Source organism: Jaculus jaculus, chromosome 1 (genome assembly GCF_020740685.1).
Source record: "Jaculus jaculus isolate mJacJac1 chromosome 1, mJacJac1.mat.Y.cur, whole genome shotgun sequence".
Lineage (NCBI taxonomy): Eukaryota > Metazoa > Chordata > Mammalia > Rodentia > Dipodidae > Jaculus > Jaculus jaculus.
Window position 1 is genome coordinate 313,186,048 of NC_059102.1, and position 17,704 is coordinate 313,203,751.

Sequence of the window (17,704 nt, forward strand, 5' to 3'; positions counted from 1 at the left end):
GACTTCATAGAGCATTCAGAGCCTGCCTGAAGTACAGACTGAGATATTGGCTCAAAAATAAAATAAAATAAAATAAAATAAAAACTCTATGTATGGAAGATCTATGAACAGGCCATTAAATCTGTTTAGCAGTCTCTGAAACCAAGGCCACTTTAGTTCTGTGAGTAGAAGTAGATAAGAGTTGTGACAGGAACCAAAGAATAAACAATATTGAGTTTCTGTTTTCTTTCCTAGAGCTGACATAGAAGGAACAAAAGACTCAGTGTGAGTCACTTTCTAAAGGCATCCTGTACTCTACTGCTTCCCATAACGTGCCTCTCAGATCAGTAATGTGTTTCCAAGCAGATGGTTTTGTACGAAGCATTTATTCACCTTTAGTACTGAGATACGTGTGTTTCATTGGAAGCATCAGCATTGAGGCCTAGAAGCACATAATAGAAACAGGCATGCATATGGAAGGCATAGGCTGTCCATGGACCAAGAGCAGGCAAGCTCACCACATCAAATGGTGAGGGCATCACAGGAAGTACAATTGAAAACACACTCAAAATGTATTCATAAAATAATTTACTTCTCATTCAGGATGACCTTCCAGACCTCTTTGTGAGACAATAGTCTGTGAGTACAGGTACAATCTGAAAGTCATGATGATAATAGTAGAACAACACCAAAGAATTGTACATTTGGAAACTGGAGTCAACAAGAAACAAGATTATGAAACTGTGTATAACAAAGGGGAACATAAGAGTAAGACTGACAGAGAGACAGAAGGTACACTTAGAAATCTGTATATTTAATGCAATGAGGTTTATATGCACACCACTCCAGTGTCTTCATTTTGCAGTCAGTATGTTGGCTTAATAGCCACAAAGGTGTTCATGCCTGTAGTATATACCGGAGCAACGGAAGCAGTGTGTGCATGGGTGTATGCATTCTTTCAAAGGCAGTAGTTTTAGAATGAGAAGAAAATTACTTCCTGGGCATCCATTAGTAATTCAGGTAATCTCCTGTACCTCCATTTACAAAACAATACAATAAAAAAATTTACAAAACATCATAAATAACGTAAGTGAGAAATTTTCAAGTATTTCATATGCCTTGAAAAGTTCCAAACAGTAGTCTAACAATTTGTTTCCCTTTCTCTCTTTCTTCTTTTCTATTCTTTCTTTGCCCTTTTCTTTCCTCTACCTTTAATCTCAAACCTAGGAAGAAATGCCTTCAGTTTCTGCCAGCCTTGATACTTGGAATGGGATGAACAAGATTTTACCTCAAAACGCAAAACTCATGTGGGCTTTCGGTTTCTGAGAACTTGTTCCTCCCTTGTAAATATGACCTTCTCCTGCTGCTGGTGTACAAATGCAGGCATCTGTCTTAGAACCAATAAGGGATATAACCATGCAACCCTACAAGCCTAGGAGGCTCATCTGACAGGTAAGTTCCTCAGGAGGGAAATGAGAAGAGCACCTTGATCAAGAGAGGAAAGAAAGACTGGGACTGCAATAATAAATAACCTTTAAGTTCTTGCCCTCACTTAGCCAGTAACTTGTGGTAGGGCTAGCTGGCAAAATCTTGACTGCATTTTTTTTCATTTAGCTCAAGCATCCTATCTCCTGACTCCAGACCAACCTGGATGCTAATAAGCATGCCCTGAGCACCCAGGCAAAGAAGGGAAGGCCAGCAGCATAGAGACTTAAAAGTGCCAGTAGTAATAACCAATGCAAGGCAGTTCTATGTCCATCAGATAAAGGATTCTTATGGCATTGCTCCTTAGCATAGAGCTCAAGTGGAGGCCATCAGTGGTTAAACAAAGCATGAAGTCCCTTGGATTCTTCTCCAACAAGACCCAATGATTTAACAGAACCAGGTTTCCACAAGTTAGCATTCCTTTCTTAGCCTGCATGGTAGTTAGTTTAGTTTGCCCTGTTCAAATGCACAATCAAGGACCAGAGATCAGAACATGCATGCAAGCATGTAAACACACTCTAATTTGAGCACCTAGGGTCTTTCCTATCTACTCTTGCAGAAATGGGTGTGTATATATATACATATATGTATATACACACATTCACACACATATTTAAATATATAGACACAATAAATATATACAGAATGTATATGTATATATTATGTACATTTAACATATACACATACACATGTACACATCAATTTCACCTAAACATTGAGAGTCTTCAGGAAGTGTCACCTGACAATATATGTGCATGTAATTGTCACATGAAGTATACCAACCAACCACCTTGAGGTCAAACTGTTGGGAAGGGAGGATTGCCAACAATCTTTGAAGACCCAGACTTGCAAGGCCGTTATTTGAAGACTTGCTCATGTGACACCCTAAAGGAAACTTGAGGAAATCAGACTGCAATAGGATCCCCACCTTGATGAACAACCCAATACCACACCTAAATCTAGTTCTACACGAAGTGACTCACACATGGCAGGCAGCATGAACACTAGTCTACAATGTGGAATAAAGCACTGGTGCTTAATACAGATTGATATGTGGCCTCAGGTATTCCAGAGCATAGAGTCTTGGCATTGGTTGCCTTCTGCCTCTGAATGAGAATTAGGCATACTGAGGGAGCAGGGAAGTACAGTCTGCAGAACTCTTGGCTCCTTTCTGCTTCTCTGCCCCACAGCTGGAAGGATTGGCCAGATCAAGGTAGAATCGGGACTTGAGGAAACGCCGATAGGAATCCTTCTCCATCAGGTGGAAAATCTTCTTCTGGGCTTCATCAAAGCAGGTTATTGTAGGCTCCCGCATGTTCCGGCTTGTTTCCTCCCTGGTACATGAATCCAGGTTCACCTGAGGAGCAAAATCCAAGGTTGTATTAGCTCACAACCCTGTTAAGAATGGGAGGCTACATGCTTATACTGAACAAGGGGTGACTATGCACCTTCCATATCCCAGAAGTGAAACCCCAGACATTTGGTTCCACCTGAAAGAGCATGGAAGGTTCATTCTGCCTCAGTGTAGGGATAGCAGTGTCTTCATTTCTTTCTGACAAGTTGGGGAGATTTACTTTTTAAAAATTATTAAGGGTGTGTCCCTTGAATCACATGGACAAAAGAACTTTTCCTTAACAGACTTAGCCTGTTCTACTATTTCTTTTGACAGATCTAAAGATCCCCAACATTAAATACCACTTTTAGGAATTTTCATGATGGTCCAAAGAGTACCCCACCATGCCAGCTTACCTCTTTGGTTGCTTGCACTGAGATGAACTCATTGTAGATCTTCTTGGCCTTGGGACTTAGCTTGGAGGGTGACTTGATTTTCTTGTATTCTTCACAGCTGATCCAGAAGTCAATATTCTCTTCACTGTACTCAGACTTTAGGAATGCTTTGAAGGCTGCCAGCCCACCTATGATACAGGAGAGAGCCACAGTTGTCATCATACTAGCTGATCTGTTGGCTATTACACTAGAAATAAGGCTGAGGTACTTATGAGAATGAGACATGGGTTCAAAAAATTTCCCTTGTCCTCTGTCTTTGAGGGCCAAAAAACCCTAATTAGCCATTTATACCTAGTGATTTTTACCTCAAGAAACCATGGAACTTCTGAAATGTCTATGTGGTTATCAATCACCAATATGGATTTGAAGGAGAGAAACTGAGGTTATGCTTGTGCAACAGATCTCATTATTTAGAATTTTTTCTCTGTCATTTTTTCCACACAATGAGAAAAATGGTTTTTCACTTGGCTCCCAAATGAACTTTCCATTGCATTTCACAAAGCTTTGGGGCATGGTAAATTTTTAAACAGGCGAGATATAAGTTAAAAATATTTATATCCTGGAACTGGAAGTCAGAAGGCATCTAGACTTATGTAGAGTTCCTGTTAGACCAGCATAATGTGGGATGACTTGATTCATGCCTTTACCATCATCCCTGTGTGCTTGAGAGAGAGTGGAGTGAGGGAGATACTTACATTCATGGTTAATCAGATTTTCCAGTGATTCAGCCCATTTCTTGACTTCTTCTTGGCTCACCCTAGGGACATTACAGGGGAAAAAAATAGGATAATTTAATGCCATAAAGCAGAGTTGGGTCTAAACAATCTAAGATACTGAATAAAATGAACAGATTTTTGTCTTTTGTCATTATGATGAAATTTGTTCTGTAAGATGCTTTTTATATTACATATAGAGAAAGTTTGAACCTAGTTATGGTCAGAATTAAATGGAGACTGTCTCTTTCTCTAGCAAAAACAGGCATACATCTATATCTGAGTGTAGTGGTGGAATTTGGTTATGAGACTCAGGCTTGCATGAAACTCTCTATGTAGCTCAAGTTGGTCTTGAATTCATGATATTCTTGCCTCAGCCTTCAAGTTCTGGGATTATAGACATATACCTCCACATCCAGGAACACAGGCCATCTTGATCCAAATCTGGCTGAACCAGTGTCATAACTTCCCTCTCATGGGACATCTCTATGGTCAGGTAGTTAATACTCAGTGAATTTTACCAAAGCTATTTCTCTTACCTCTGGCAGACTACCACTTTCTCCTTCTTGCTATGGGAGGAATTGTGCTCACAGGAATCAGACTTCTGTAGCAGGAAACCCAGTCGGTGTTTCATATCCTTTGCGCTGTAATGAAAAGGAAGACATGCGTTAACATGATAACCAGCTCTCTTTGAAAGTAAGTCTTGGGATGGAGCTTGAGGCATCCATTATGAGCACATTACCGCAGGGGACGTTCTTCAGGGAATGGGAGTAACAGCTGTATGAACTCTTAGAAGAATAAAATCTGTATGTTCCTGCCTTTGTCTTTCTACAAAACCATGAGGCCAAGGTCACAATATTGGTTCCTTTGTAACTGGAATTCTGACCTTTCAGTCTATCTCAACAGCCTCTTCTGTACACAGATAGTCTTGCCTAATACAACCCCTTTAGTATCTTTAATGGAACCACACTAACACATGGCTAACTTTTAGGAAGCCTAAAGCACACAGAAACTGCAAATTAAGATACTATCTTGCTGTATGCCACCTTCTGGCGGGTGGTTGCAATCTCTCTCTGTTTCCTGCTGGCAGAGGGAGCTATGGAAGCCCTTCTATAAATTAAAGGTTTGTTCAATTCCAGCTGTGTGTGTGGAGGCCAAACAATTCCTGAGGTGGCCTCAGAACGTGAAGTATATATTGGGTATGAAGCTCCAGCAGTGGGGAGAGGAAAATAATTGGGGCTCAACCCAAAAGATTAGCCTGTTTCTAGGCAATCTCCACCTGCTGCTAATTTCCCTTGTACACCTCCATTGCAGAAAAATAGACACACATGAAAGGGCATTTGAGACATTAGGATAAGGAAGCAAGCTGGAGTCATTACTAGAGTGAACACTTGTTTAATGTGATATATTTCCAGCTTATTACTATTGTGTAGTAGGCAACCAGAGAACGGCAGGGCTCATAGCCACCTTGAGAGGACTACCTAATACACTTTCAGTTCAACTTGCTCACTCTTCATTATATTTTTGTTGGTATCTGTTTTATGATCAAAGCCAATAAACAGTTTAAAAAGAGAAATGGTATTTTAAAAGAAAGCCATAAGCAGAAGTTCTCACCTGGAAGGAGAAAAATAAGAGCACAAGAACAGAAGGATGGCTACCAATACGCTAGAGGTTTTTCTGTGGGTTTTCTCAGAATGTTTAGCTTCCGATTATTTTCTTGGACTGCCCTTCAAATAGTATCTTACAAGACTCTTTATTTCTCTGCTTCTACAACCAGGTGACAGGTTACAGAAGGCAAAATCTTCCCCAAATGATAGCAAAGTGTAATCACTAAAGCTGGGGTGGTTCTAATGTGATGATAAGAATGCACTGTGATTCAGTCCAGATAGAAATTATTACACATTTCCATGGGCTGCCGCTCTCTGCCTGAGCTCGAACAGTTACTGACCAATCAGTAGAAGGCCATTTCATGCAGAGCTGGAGGCATGCTTGATGAGCCTCTTATAACCCAATATAAGCACATCAATAAAAACAGTGACTTCTGAAGTCACCGGGTATAGGAAACCTGGATGGGCTCCTTAGCCATCTACCATCCATGTGACCTTGGGCAAATAAGGGCTCCCTGAGGTGCAGTCACCAATGGTGAAGTCCTCAACTAGCAGATTTGTACTTCTCCTGTAAGAAAAGTCAGTGAAGAGAACTTATCCCACTGACAGTCTCCCTCTCGGGCTACAGCTTAACTCTTTGAGAGTACACCTCGAGCACACCCTGACATCTGCGCCTCAAACTACTTGCCAGAGCCAAACTTTCTCCTGACACTCCCAGTGCTGTGAATGGTTAAATTTGTATTTAACCTAAGTGAATCTTTGAGTGAGTTGATTCATTTAGTTAAGGAAATTAATAGTGAACTCAAAAAGCACTTATTGCCTAGCTCCTTTCTACCAGACCATCTTGCTTCATTTTAAAGTGATAAATACACTAATACTTCTGAATGGCAGGATATCTAAAGGGTAAAAATAGGAACACAGAAAGCCCATGGTTTCTGGGATTGCTTCCAAGGTGAAGCATAAGATAATTTTCTTTGCAGGAAAGCAAGGAACTGTTATGTCTTCTGATAATGCCTTACCTATAATTGTAGAATAAAATCATATACACTAACTTTATACCTGTTAAAAACTGACTAACGTGTAAGTACTCTATGAAATACTTTACTTATAGCTTCAAGGAAAAAAAAATCAAAGACACACGAATAGAATATCTCTAAATGTTGAGGTTCCTTTTTTTTTTTTTTCTTTGATCAGGAGAGTACATACATAAAGCAATGTTATAGGTGAGACCTCTGTAGAACCTGGCCGCTTTGTCATGATCAGTACTTTTGAAGCATGTCTCACACAGGGTACTTCAAGCACTAGAGGACTGGCGGTGAGATCAGGGAGAGCTTACTTTGAAAATCAGGCTTTACTGCCCCATTTGTTTTTAAGGACATCCAGCCAGCGAACGACACTGCAAGATGACACAAACAGCACGTGCTTTTCCGAGGATACAGCCTCACCTCCTTCTGAAGCGTCTTCCCCCAGACAAGACCCAGAGAGCCCTCAGCCCAGGCTCCAGGTAATCAATCCACACCAAACCGGAGTACAGACCACACTAAAGAGCCCCCAACCTCGCGTCGCTTTTTAAATTCAAACTTGCTTGATTAGAGAACCTAGCTCAGAAGTCAGAGCCCATCTCAACACGGAACTCATGCAAAATGGCTCATAGGTACCACAATTTGAGGGCGGAACTGGGGCATCGTTGCTGTCCTGAGCACATTGTCTCTGACTCAAAAGGACGAATGTGAATAAGTAAAACATGCAAGTAAGTGAGAAAGTCTGTGCAAAAGTTGAAACCGGCTAGCGGCTGAAAACAATCTTACCTCCTCAGGCAGGAGGCAGGCAGGCCTGCAAGTCCTTTGCACATCTTGGCTAGCGGCGTGGAATCTGCACGTAGGAAAGAACGACAGCAGGAGGAGCTGTGGGTTGTGTTTTGAATGCACTTGCTCTTCCAGGAAAAGGTGCCGTCAGAATCCTCTGAGCCTCTAGTCCCCAAGCCTGCAGGGGTCTCTTTTATATCCCGGAGCTCCGCGGGGCAGCCAATCAGATGGCAGCTCCGCAGGCTCAGCGTCCGGCTCCCTCTGCCTCTCCAGCTCTGACTGACGCATCAGCACCTGCAAAGCCCGCAAGAGAGATGAGCCCTTTACAAAGTAGGCATGCAGAAAATTTAAGTTTTTCTCAACGTCTCTATCAGTGTCTGAAGCTCTGAGCTGAAGGGTGTGCGGTGTTGAAAATCACGGGGTTCATTCACTTTATCTGTTAGAAAAAAAAAAAGAACAATATCCAAGAAAGTTACTTGCTGGAAGGAAAGGTGCCAGCAGGAACTCCAGGGCTTGCTTCAGGCTGCTTCCCAAAGCATTTCCCTCTGTGGATTAGAAACACTACCTGTACTGTAGTCTATCCCAGTTCCAAAAAGGAGTTGGTAAATCGGATCATGAAGCGAGCTGTGAGGGTTGCCTGCCTAGCTGCACCACGCAGAGAGATGTAAATAGAAAATCCCTATGTGCCCAACAGCATAGCAAAACAGTCGGCGGGAAAATAAATAAAGTATATCTGCAATCACGCTGATGGTGGAACACTCTCAAATATCTCAGGAAGACTAGAACCAGCTTAGCTCGGAAAGTCTCTCCTGAATGTGCCTCCTGTAAAAAGCCTAAAACAGTAGCTGGAGGGCAACACAGGCAGCAGATGAACAAACACAGACATCACCCCTCTCACCACAGCTGGGTTTTACCTTATGTAATTCTAAGTCTCCAAGCTGAGAGTTCAAAAAAAAAAGACACAGGGAGAGAGAAAGAGCCAGCAGGCACAACCAAGAGCAGAGTTCTCCTTTCGTGTTGACAAGCTGCAGAATGAGCAAAGGACATTCAGCCCTACAGGGGCGTCTGACCACCTGAACAATTGGCATCTTTCCCAGGCAAGATGGCGGGCTGCATTCTTCAGACTCATGTAAGTATGTTATGTCTTACAGTTCAAAGGCTAATAGCATAGCTTCAAGGGACTTCTTTTTTCCACATAAGAAAGCTCGCACTGACCACAGCAGCTCTGTTTTTACAAGCGACAGACTCCTGATCCAAGGCTACAGTGAGCTGGACTTTATATATATGAAAGAGAGACAACACTTCTCCACCTTTTGGTTGAGATCAAGTAAAATGGATGATGCCAAGAATATGGAACAGGAAATGGTGAAAGGACTTCCCCGGGCTCCTGCCTTACATATGTGCCCTTGAATAGGCCACCTGCCCCTTGTATTCAGATTCTCTCCACCCTTTTCTTGGCTAGCAGCAACGAGATGGCAGATCAATATAAAAGGAGGAATATGATTTCAGTATAGGAAAATGTTTTAAGGCTTTTCTCATAAAGACAGGAAAACATTTATTCGACTTGCCATGGGAAAATCTTTTCCTGAGTTGTAATATGGGACAAGTGGAAGTTGGCAGCTGTCCTTGGTGTTTGCATGGGGAGAACTCCAGTACGGTGTGAAAAGGGAAAGGTTATTCAACTAGTAGGGATGACCAGGCAGAAATGTCATCAAAGAGAAGGGATCATTTTAAAGTGGGAGTGGTTACTCCAGGATGAATTGTGGGCTTTTTTTTTTTTAAACTCACGTGGGCACCTACAAGAGTGGTAATTTAAATAATTTGATTTGAATAACATCAAAGAAAAACCCTAAAAGATGTACAGATACTTGAAAGTTCCACAATAATAATTCTTTATGTCTTGGACTTAGAAAAGCCAGATTTGTTGTCAGTTAAATATAAATCACTGGGATAAATGAACCAACTGGACTTTAAAAACCACCTAGACTCAGAGCTGATGAGATGGCTCAGTGGATAAAACACTTGCTTCTCAAGCATAAGGACTGAGTTCTGATCCTGAGACACACATTAATTCTTGGTTAGCTAGGCAGCCAGCCTGCTAGCTCAGCCTTTAGGAAAAAGAGAGGGATTCCTTGGGGCAAGGTAGATAGCTAGACTAGCTGAATTGGCCAGCTCTCTGTATTCAAGTGAGAGAACCTGTCCCAATAAATAAGGTGAGAGTGATTGAGACCCCCAATGTTAGTCTCTGTCACACACATACACACACACACACACACACACACACACACACACACGCACACACACACACGCACACACACACACACCCTCATGCATCCAAACATGCACATACACATACAGCATACACATACATATGCAAAAAAATTGTCTAATGCTCTCATTTTACCAAAAAGGAAATAGAGCCCCAGAGAAGAAAAGAGGCCTGTCAAATTCAAAGGCATTTGCTTAAGGGGCAGGATACAGACCCAGGTTTCTTGACAGTAGATTGTGCAGCCTTAGCAATCTGCTATCCTGTCATTCAAAAGTCTTATCTCATGAGATAAACAGTGTACATAGAGATATTTCTAAACTGGAAAGTGCTTGGCAAATAAATTTTATTGTCAGATTACATATAGCAGATAATGCATCTCAGGATATATTTTATACATTTTATTCAAGAGTCTCTCTCGCTCTCTCTCTCCCTCCGCCCCCCCCCCCCCCTTGTCATCCTGCCTCATCTTCTCCCTGAAGCTGGAGCTGCAGCAGACTCCCTACACTGGTTCTCTGAGGCCAGGTCTCTAACCCAGCCCTTTGTGGGCATGTTGTTCACTTCTTTGGCTATGACTTTGCTCTCCTAATAGTTTTAAAACTTTGCAGGAGTGTTTGAAAAAGCTGCCCATAAATTAGCTTATTTTTCACTATGAATTTACTGTTTGTGTTGAGGAGGCAAACCTGGTACATCATGATTCCCTAACACCATCCCACCTCCCTCCTCTGATGTGCACAAACATCAGATTCTATTATGCAATGATTTGTCATTGCTGCATGATTCTGGTTGTGTGGATGTGATTTGCTCTCAAAAGATTTATTTTGCATTCATTCGTTTGTTGAAGAAAATCCTTCTGAGTACGGGCTCCATGCTGGGCAGTGTTTGAATGGCACTTAACGTGGTGAATAAGAAGACAAGGTCCCCACTCAAGTGGAGCTTTCTCAATGCCAGGCTCTGACTTCTCTACAAAGAAAACAAATTGCTAGTGTAAGAGAGTAATTGAATGGCTGGGAGCTCTTAGTCAAGGTGGTCAGCAAGGCCTCTTGGATCAGATGGTATCTACAGCGGGATTTGATGAGTGAAGAAAACAGCAAACACTATCAGAAGCCTAGAAAATAATTGTCTAGCTGGCTGGAGAGATTGCTCCGTGGATAAAGAGCTTATCACACAAGTAGGATTACTGGAATTCACATCCCCAGCATGCATGGAAGTGCCAGGTAGCCATGGGTACCAACTATAACCCTAGTGCTCAGGAAGCAAAGTCAGGGAATCCCCGTAGACCGAGCTCAGCCAATGAACCCTGGCCTCAAGTGAGAGACTGCCTCTGTAAATAAAGAGGAGAGTGATGGAGGAAGAAACCTGATACCAACCTCTGGACTCTACACAACGCATGTGTGCATACACACACACACACACACACACACACACACACACGTGCTCACATGCATACAGACATATAGGCACCTATAAAAACAAACACCACATACATATACATATGCAAAAGAAATGAAGAAAAACAAACCGGGAAAAATGATGGTCTATCAGGGGTGACCTACCTTTTGACATTGTGATGAGAGATCCTCTACAAATGTGTTAGACTACATGCATAGCTCTCCGGGACACATGCAGCCTAGATTGGGGATGCCTGGTAGAAGTAAAACAAGAGAAATACTGCTGGGCTGAGAGCGGTAGAGGTGCTCAGGCTCGGGCATTGAGAGTGGGAGACAACAACGTGGAGTTGGGCTGGATGACGCGAGGATGTAAGGTGTCTGGCCAAGACGCTAGTCCTTCTCAAAGTACAAAGGAACCAACAGACAATGAGAGGAAGTAGGCAGTTAGGGTGACTGGGACCCTTAAAGTAAGAAAACAGGGAAGTCTTCACTTGCTGGCATTCTTGTTTCTTACCTAGACCTGTTTTTCCACTTACAACCTGGGGTCTTTCGTAGGATTTAAACATTGTGGCTGATCAAGTTCAAGCCCTGGAACTTGGTGTCAGGCCTAGCCTCTACCTGAGGTAGCCCCCAGCCCTAACCAACCAGCTGTCCCTCTGGCTCACCCCACGGTAAGGCTGCAAAGACACTGGGAGGGTAGGCCATTCTCTGTGCTGCCTGACCTCTCCTGAACTTTTAGTGGCTGGTGTGTTCCTCCTCTGCTGGGCCCCGCCCAACCCAACCTGGTGAGCAGAGAGGAGAGAGACCCCCCCCCACACATAGCCCTCACTTTCCACACCGGCTCTTTACCCCCTTCCTGTGCCCCACATGACAAGAGACCTTTGAACTTTAAACTTTTTATTTTTTTAATATTTTATTTATTTGGGAGAGAGAGAGAGAGAGAGAGAATGAGGCAAAGAGAAAGAATGGGCACACCAGGACCTTCAGCCACTGTAAAGAAACTCTAGACATGTGTGCCATCTTGTACACCTGGGTTATGTGGGTCCTGGGGAATGGCACCTGGGTCCTTTGGCTTTGCCGTCAAACACCTTGACTGCTAAGCTATCTCTCCAGCGCTGAACTTTCTTGTTTTCTTTCCCTTTTCTCCATGTTTCTCCTAGCACCCCCCTGCCATGTGCGGTCTCTAGCCATGTGGGTGTCTTTCCTTGGCTCTGTACTTTGCTCAATAGATATAATGTAATAATTATTCTTCTCGGCCTTATTTTATTCAATTCTTTGATTAAAATGAGACATAAACCTAGTGTTTAGGGCTCAAGGGCTTTCCTAAACTCCAAACACCCTGTTACCACTAAACATACTCCTAGACGTGCACCCTGATATTCTGGGTGTCCTGAGAGAACTGAGGAGTGGGGAGCAGGAGCACAGGCAAGGGCAGGGGCTAGCAGAATGAGCAGTCTGTATCCTAAGTCAGCAGTTTCCACATTACAAAATGGGGGATCAGTGTCAATCAGACAGCAGAGCAGACTTTTACCTGACCTAAGTAGGAATCAGAAACAGCTTATGCTTTTCAGGAACTGACCCCATACCAGGTAAGAAGTACAAATAACAGAAAAACATCAGCGGAAGCATGATCATTATGCACTTGGTCAGTATCTACAAAATTTTATAAAAGTGAAGTGCAGAGGATAGAGAATGAAAAGAATGAACTTGATCATTGGAATTTGGAGTGTTTTTTTTTTTCTAAACTTAAGAGATGCTAAAAGGATAAGTAGGGATGCAGTTGTTGTACAAAGAAGCCATGAGCATTACAACACAACACACAATAATTGTATTGGCCACGAATACTACCAGCTGCTGTTTGAAGCACTTCATACCATGTATCTCACTTATTTCCCACAACCCCTCCTGAAAGAATATCTTCCAATGTCCTCATCTTACTGATGAAACAGAAGGGGTTTGAGTAAGTTTCCTAAAGTTACACATCTGAGCGGTGGTAGTGACATGATGCCAATTCAGGCAGTCTGAATCCAAGGTCCCTCGTATTAACCTCCTGCTATCATGCCCATGAAGCATGAAAGAAAGTGGACAATTTGGAGATCAGAGAGGTGTACTCATGATTGAAGCTCTGGAGAAGGAGGAGGGAGAATTAAGGCTATATTTGAAGTCTCAGTAGGTAGCTAGTGGAAATCCAGAAGTCCTGAAAGTTGCTGAGGATGAACCAGGAAGCTGAGAGGAGGCCAGAATGTGGTCCTGGTAACGCTCTGAGACTCCATATACGTGTCTGGTCACTATGAATAATCATACTTTTGAGGCTGGGGTGGTGTCTCAGTGGGTAAACTGTTTCCTGTTCAAGCACGAGGATCTGTTTTTGGATCCCCAGAAGCCATGTAAGCCACATATGGCAACACACATATGTTATGTCAGCAGTCCTAAGGCAAGATGGAAGGCAGAGAGGAGAGAATCCTCAGAAGTTTGCAGGCCAGCTAGCCTTGCAAACCTAGTGGTGAATAAGAAACTCTTTCTCAAAGAAGGTGGAAAGTAAGGACTAACACCACGTGCCATCTTCTGACCTCCACACTTTGGCTGTGGGACATGCACACCTGCCCTCTAATACATATACACATGTCATCAAACACGTACAATAAATGTTAAATAAATGAAAAATAATAAAAACATGATTTTCTCTGTAATTGATGAAGGGCGTGATCTAACTCAAAATATTTAGCCTGACCAGATTAGTGTTCTAGAAAGAGAACCCAGGCATCAACAGTAAGAGAATAGACTAGATATGAGAGAAACTAGCAAAAGTTTGCAAACCACTGAAATAGCGTATGTAAAGTGATGACAAAAATAGTTCTGAGCTGCTGGGCGTGGTGGCGCATGCCTTTAATCCCAGCACTCAGGAGGCAGAGGTAGGAGCATCGCCATGAGTTCAAGGCCACCCTGAGACTACATAGTGAATTCCAGGTCAGCCTGAGCTACAGTGAGACTCTACCTCAAAAAAAAAAAAAAAAAAAAGTTCTAAGGGCTGCATCATGAATGCAACAGTGTGTATGAAAGTGGCTCTTCATGCTGTGAAATGCTGTACTCCAGGGAGGAAGTATTGTTGACAAGAGGTAGAATTGTTTCCTGTGATGGGCATGAAGTCACATACCAGGATGTGAGCTCTGTATGGTGTGCAGGTAAAATTTGAATTTCCCCAGCCGTTTCTCAAGAGAGAACAAAAGGGAACATTTCTCATGCACCTTCAGGATCTAACACAAGGAAATAAGCCATTGTTGCAGAGCTTGCATCTTCTGCTTCTAGCAAATTCTAAAAAGGGGAGGGTTTGCTGCTCCTTTGGGCAGGCTGTGAGCCAAAGCCTTGGGCAATCTTTGCACCAGCTCAGATTACAATTTCCTCTCAGCTGTGAGAAGCCTCTCACCCTTTATTGTTTACTACAATGGCCAGCTGGAGATTGCTGCCTATCAGGAAGATAACAGGGACTTTCCCAGGAAGCCTTGCTTTTCGGAAATCCGTCTTACTCGGCGCCATGTGCAGTAAACCAGGCACGCTTCACTGTGCACATGAAAAGAGAAAGCCGTGTGTCACTCTGTTTCTCTAGAGGAACAGTAACATAGTGGAGGCCAAAGCCTTCTGTTCCCCAAGAAATTCCCCCAAGTAAGGGAAGACCCAAAATATCATTATCCCAAAGAATAAATTGTTCTTCTGCAGAGTTTATCCCAAGGTAGAAGCAGCAGTTTCATAAGCGTTCATTGCATTGTGCAGGCGGGAGGAGACTGTATGGTGTCATGAGAGCGCTTGAACTTTACCGGGAGGTAGAGAGGTGACCTGGATTCCAATTCCTGCTCCTTCACAGCTTGGCACTGGGGGACTGTGGCAATCCAGGTTAACTGTTCTGACCTCCAGTTTCCTAACATGCTCTAGATTACTACTTGCATCCAGATAAAAATTTTAACTCCTTAATATAATATTCCTATACTTTCATAATTTAATTTTAGTCCAGCTTTCCATCTCCCTTCCCACCCTTTGTAAACTGAGTCTTGTGGGTCTGCTGCAGATTAGGCAAAATGTTATGAGATCTCCACTCCCTCTTCAATAATCCCAACCATTGACCCTGGTTTTGGGCTTTTGGGGTTTAGAATTTAAAAGTATAGAGAAACCTCTTTTTGTAGTGGGTGGTGGTTGTTGCAAAAGCTCATAACTAGTCAAAGTGTTGACAGTAAGTGACTGATGGATGCTAAGCCATAAATTAAACATCTATATTACCCACTACATGGCTCAGAGAACACTTCAGAAAGAATGTAACATGGGAAGAATTCTAGGAATGCCTGTCTTTTGGACATGAGATGGCCATTGGGCTCACAGCAGTGGTAATTACCTGCTTAAGATCTGCACAGGTCAAGGGCCATCCACATTCATTCATGCATGGGCTCATTGTTCATCTTAGAGCTCCCTCTCCCTTCCAAACCAGGATTCTTCTTCAAAGGACCCATGAAACCCCAGAGAGGGACCCGGACATCCTGGCTCTCTCCCACTGGCCACCCCACACCATAACCCAAGGAGGATACCAGTCCTTTCAACACCAGCTTCTCCCTCTTTTTCCATCTTTTTGACTCTTCACTCCACCTCAGGTGCATATATTCCCTTCATATGCCTGCTTTTCCACCCAGATGTTTGCCTAAAACTACATTCCCTATTCACGTGTGCACCTCCTCTGTTCTTTCTGCCCCTAGCAGCTCATTCTGTCAGTCCCTGCCGTAGTATGTATGCCCACAGCTGTCCAGAGCTCTCTGCCTTCTTTCATTGTGATGCAGGATCTTGAGATTCAGGAGGGGTCCCCCAAGTTTATGAACCCCAATGTTGGGTCCTGAACTGTTTTTAACAAAGAATTGATGAGAGGCAGACCCACAAAGGATAAATTACAGGTTATTAAGTTTGTTTATGCAGGAATCACAAATTGTGGAGTTTATCTAAGGGAAATTTAGGATCTAGAAAGAAGGCTAAAGTAGGGTTATAAGCATGTGGGAAGCAGGAAACAGGCTCTCATGTGGAAAACACTGCATAGTCCATGAGATTCATTTAAGAGAAACTGGGGTATTTAGGGAAAGAGTTGAGTGGAGGTACATGCATGTGGATGATAAACCTTAGGCGTTTGTGTAGAGAGATTCAGAAGGAACACACACCGCATCCACCTTGAGCTTCCCCATGGAAGAAAGTTAAGAAGACAATTGGTGGTGACTTAAGGAAGAACAGCAGGGGAGAAATACCAAAGCAGAGCCCCAAAAATTCAGATGAGAAAAGAAAGTTATACCCATGGTTACCCCAAGTTTAGAGGAACTACACAAGTAACAGGCCTAGAGTTAGAGAAAGCATCCATGGGGTAGACCTAGAGTATAAGGGAAATACACATGTGGTAGATTCAGAGACAAGAGGGAAATAACACATGTAATTAAAGTGAGAAGTTCCTCCAAAGTATGAAGCAGAGGCAAGCTGAAAATTATCCAGGCCAAGAAACAGTTCTCTGCCCTTGCTGGGTAGGGGTAGGGGAGAGCCAGACTGATGTGAAGAGACCAAGGAGAGGCAGAGAGAGTGAAAGAATAAACAGCCTTCATAGCCTATAGAAAATGTATTTTTGTTTTTTGTCAAATTCAGCTATGCTATGGAAAGACCCGATTGGATTATACATTGGAAGGGGCAGGCTTCAGGTCCAGCCCACCTGGGTAATGAAGGCTGCCTACTTTGGTAGCTTGTTAGGCATGCGAGACTATGGGCAGCAAGGGACACTGTGGCTGTTGTCGATGAGCCTCCATCAGACAGGAGTTCCATTCATGTCAGGATGAGGTGACATAGGTTTTCTCTGGGCTCTAGTTTCTAACAGAAACTGTCCCCAGCCATCTGAACAACTGAACTCTACATGCACCAACACCTGCAAGGCCCCACTGGCCTGACTGCACCTATAGGCCGCTATCAGGGCCACAGCACCACATACCTTTTTTGACTCCCCCGCCCCTCTTTTCCTTTCTCTCTTAAAGCTACAGTGACCCTCCATTTGGGGAAAGATTGATAAAGTATTTTGACTTATTGTATCCATGTTTCTGGTCTCCGGCAGTCATTCTCAGACCTCCCCCCAAAACACCTGACACGCATGAGACACCCCCGCCATTCCTTCCTGAGGAGCAATTGTTAGTTAATGGTTGATAGGTGAGCGAGAGACATTTTTTCAGCATTGTAGCCACTGTTAAGTTTCCCATGTCCTGGCAAATGACTCTCCCACCCATGTTAATGCAAACAACCCTATATAAACTCACTGGGTCCCCCCAAAATCATCATTACTAAAGCAGAAGGGGGCCTAGTTGAGAAGAAGTTTAGAGAAAGTAGAAGGTCAAAAGAAGGTAATGGGGAGATAAATGTGATAAAAATATATACATGTGTTAAAATTATATATATTTATATATGTATATCTATAATTATTTTGTATATTTATATATTATATATTTTTTAATATTTTATATTTATTTTTATTATATATATATAATTATATCATGATAAAATTATCATCCAAAAATAATTTTAGGGGTGCAGGGGTGACTCAGTGATTAAAGGCACTTGTTTGCAAAGCCTGACAGCAGGATGCAATTCCCAGTACACACATAAAGCCAGATGCACA

The 17,704-nt window shown here is 42.8% G+C and overlaps 1 protein-coding gene across 2 annotated transcripts; it reads right to left on the bottom strand.

The window, feature by feature from the left end:
• Positions 1-346: 346 nt before the first annotated feature.
• Rgs4 (regulator of G protein signaling 4) lies at positions 347-7,612 on the bottom strand. Of its 2 annotated transcripts, XM_004663291.2 has the most exons (5): positions 7,381-7,612; positions 4,505-4,609; positions 3,948-4,009; positions 3,214-3,380; positions 347-2,821 (listed from the first exon to the last, which is right to left on the bottom strand). In XM_004663291.2, the coding sequence occupies exons 1-5, from the start codon at positions 7,422-7,424 to the stop codon at positions 2,582-2,584; spliced, it is 618 nt and encodes a 205-aa protein (XP_004663348.2). In that variant the 5' UTR covers positions 7,425-7,612; the 3' UTR covers positions 347-2,581. The 2 variants fall into 2 exon arrangements, with proteins under 2 accessions (XP_004663348.2, XP_004663349.1); XM_004663292.2 differs by lacking the exon at positions 3,214-3,380 and having other exon boundaries at positions 2,751-2,821; positions 7,381-7,547.
• Between the last annotated feature and the right edge of the window lie 10,092 nt (positions 7,613-17,704).

Bases quoted from the DNA above. Each gene is read 5' to 3' on its own strand.
- Rgs4 (XM_004663291.2), bottom strand. From the start codon at position 7,424: ATGTGCAAAGGACTTGCAGGCCTGCCTGCCTCCTGCCTGAGGAG. The intron at 4,610-7,380 runs GTAAGATTGTTT...TTTTCATTACAG, and splicing joins CCTGCCTCCTGCCTGAGGAG to CGCAAAGGATATGAAACACC. The intron at 4,010-4,504 runs GTAAGAGAAATA...TAATGTCCCTAG, and splicing joins AAAGTGGTAGTCTGCCAGAG to GGTGAGCCAAGAAGAAGTCA.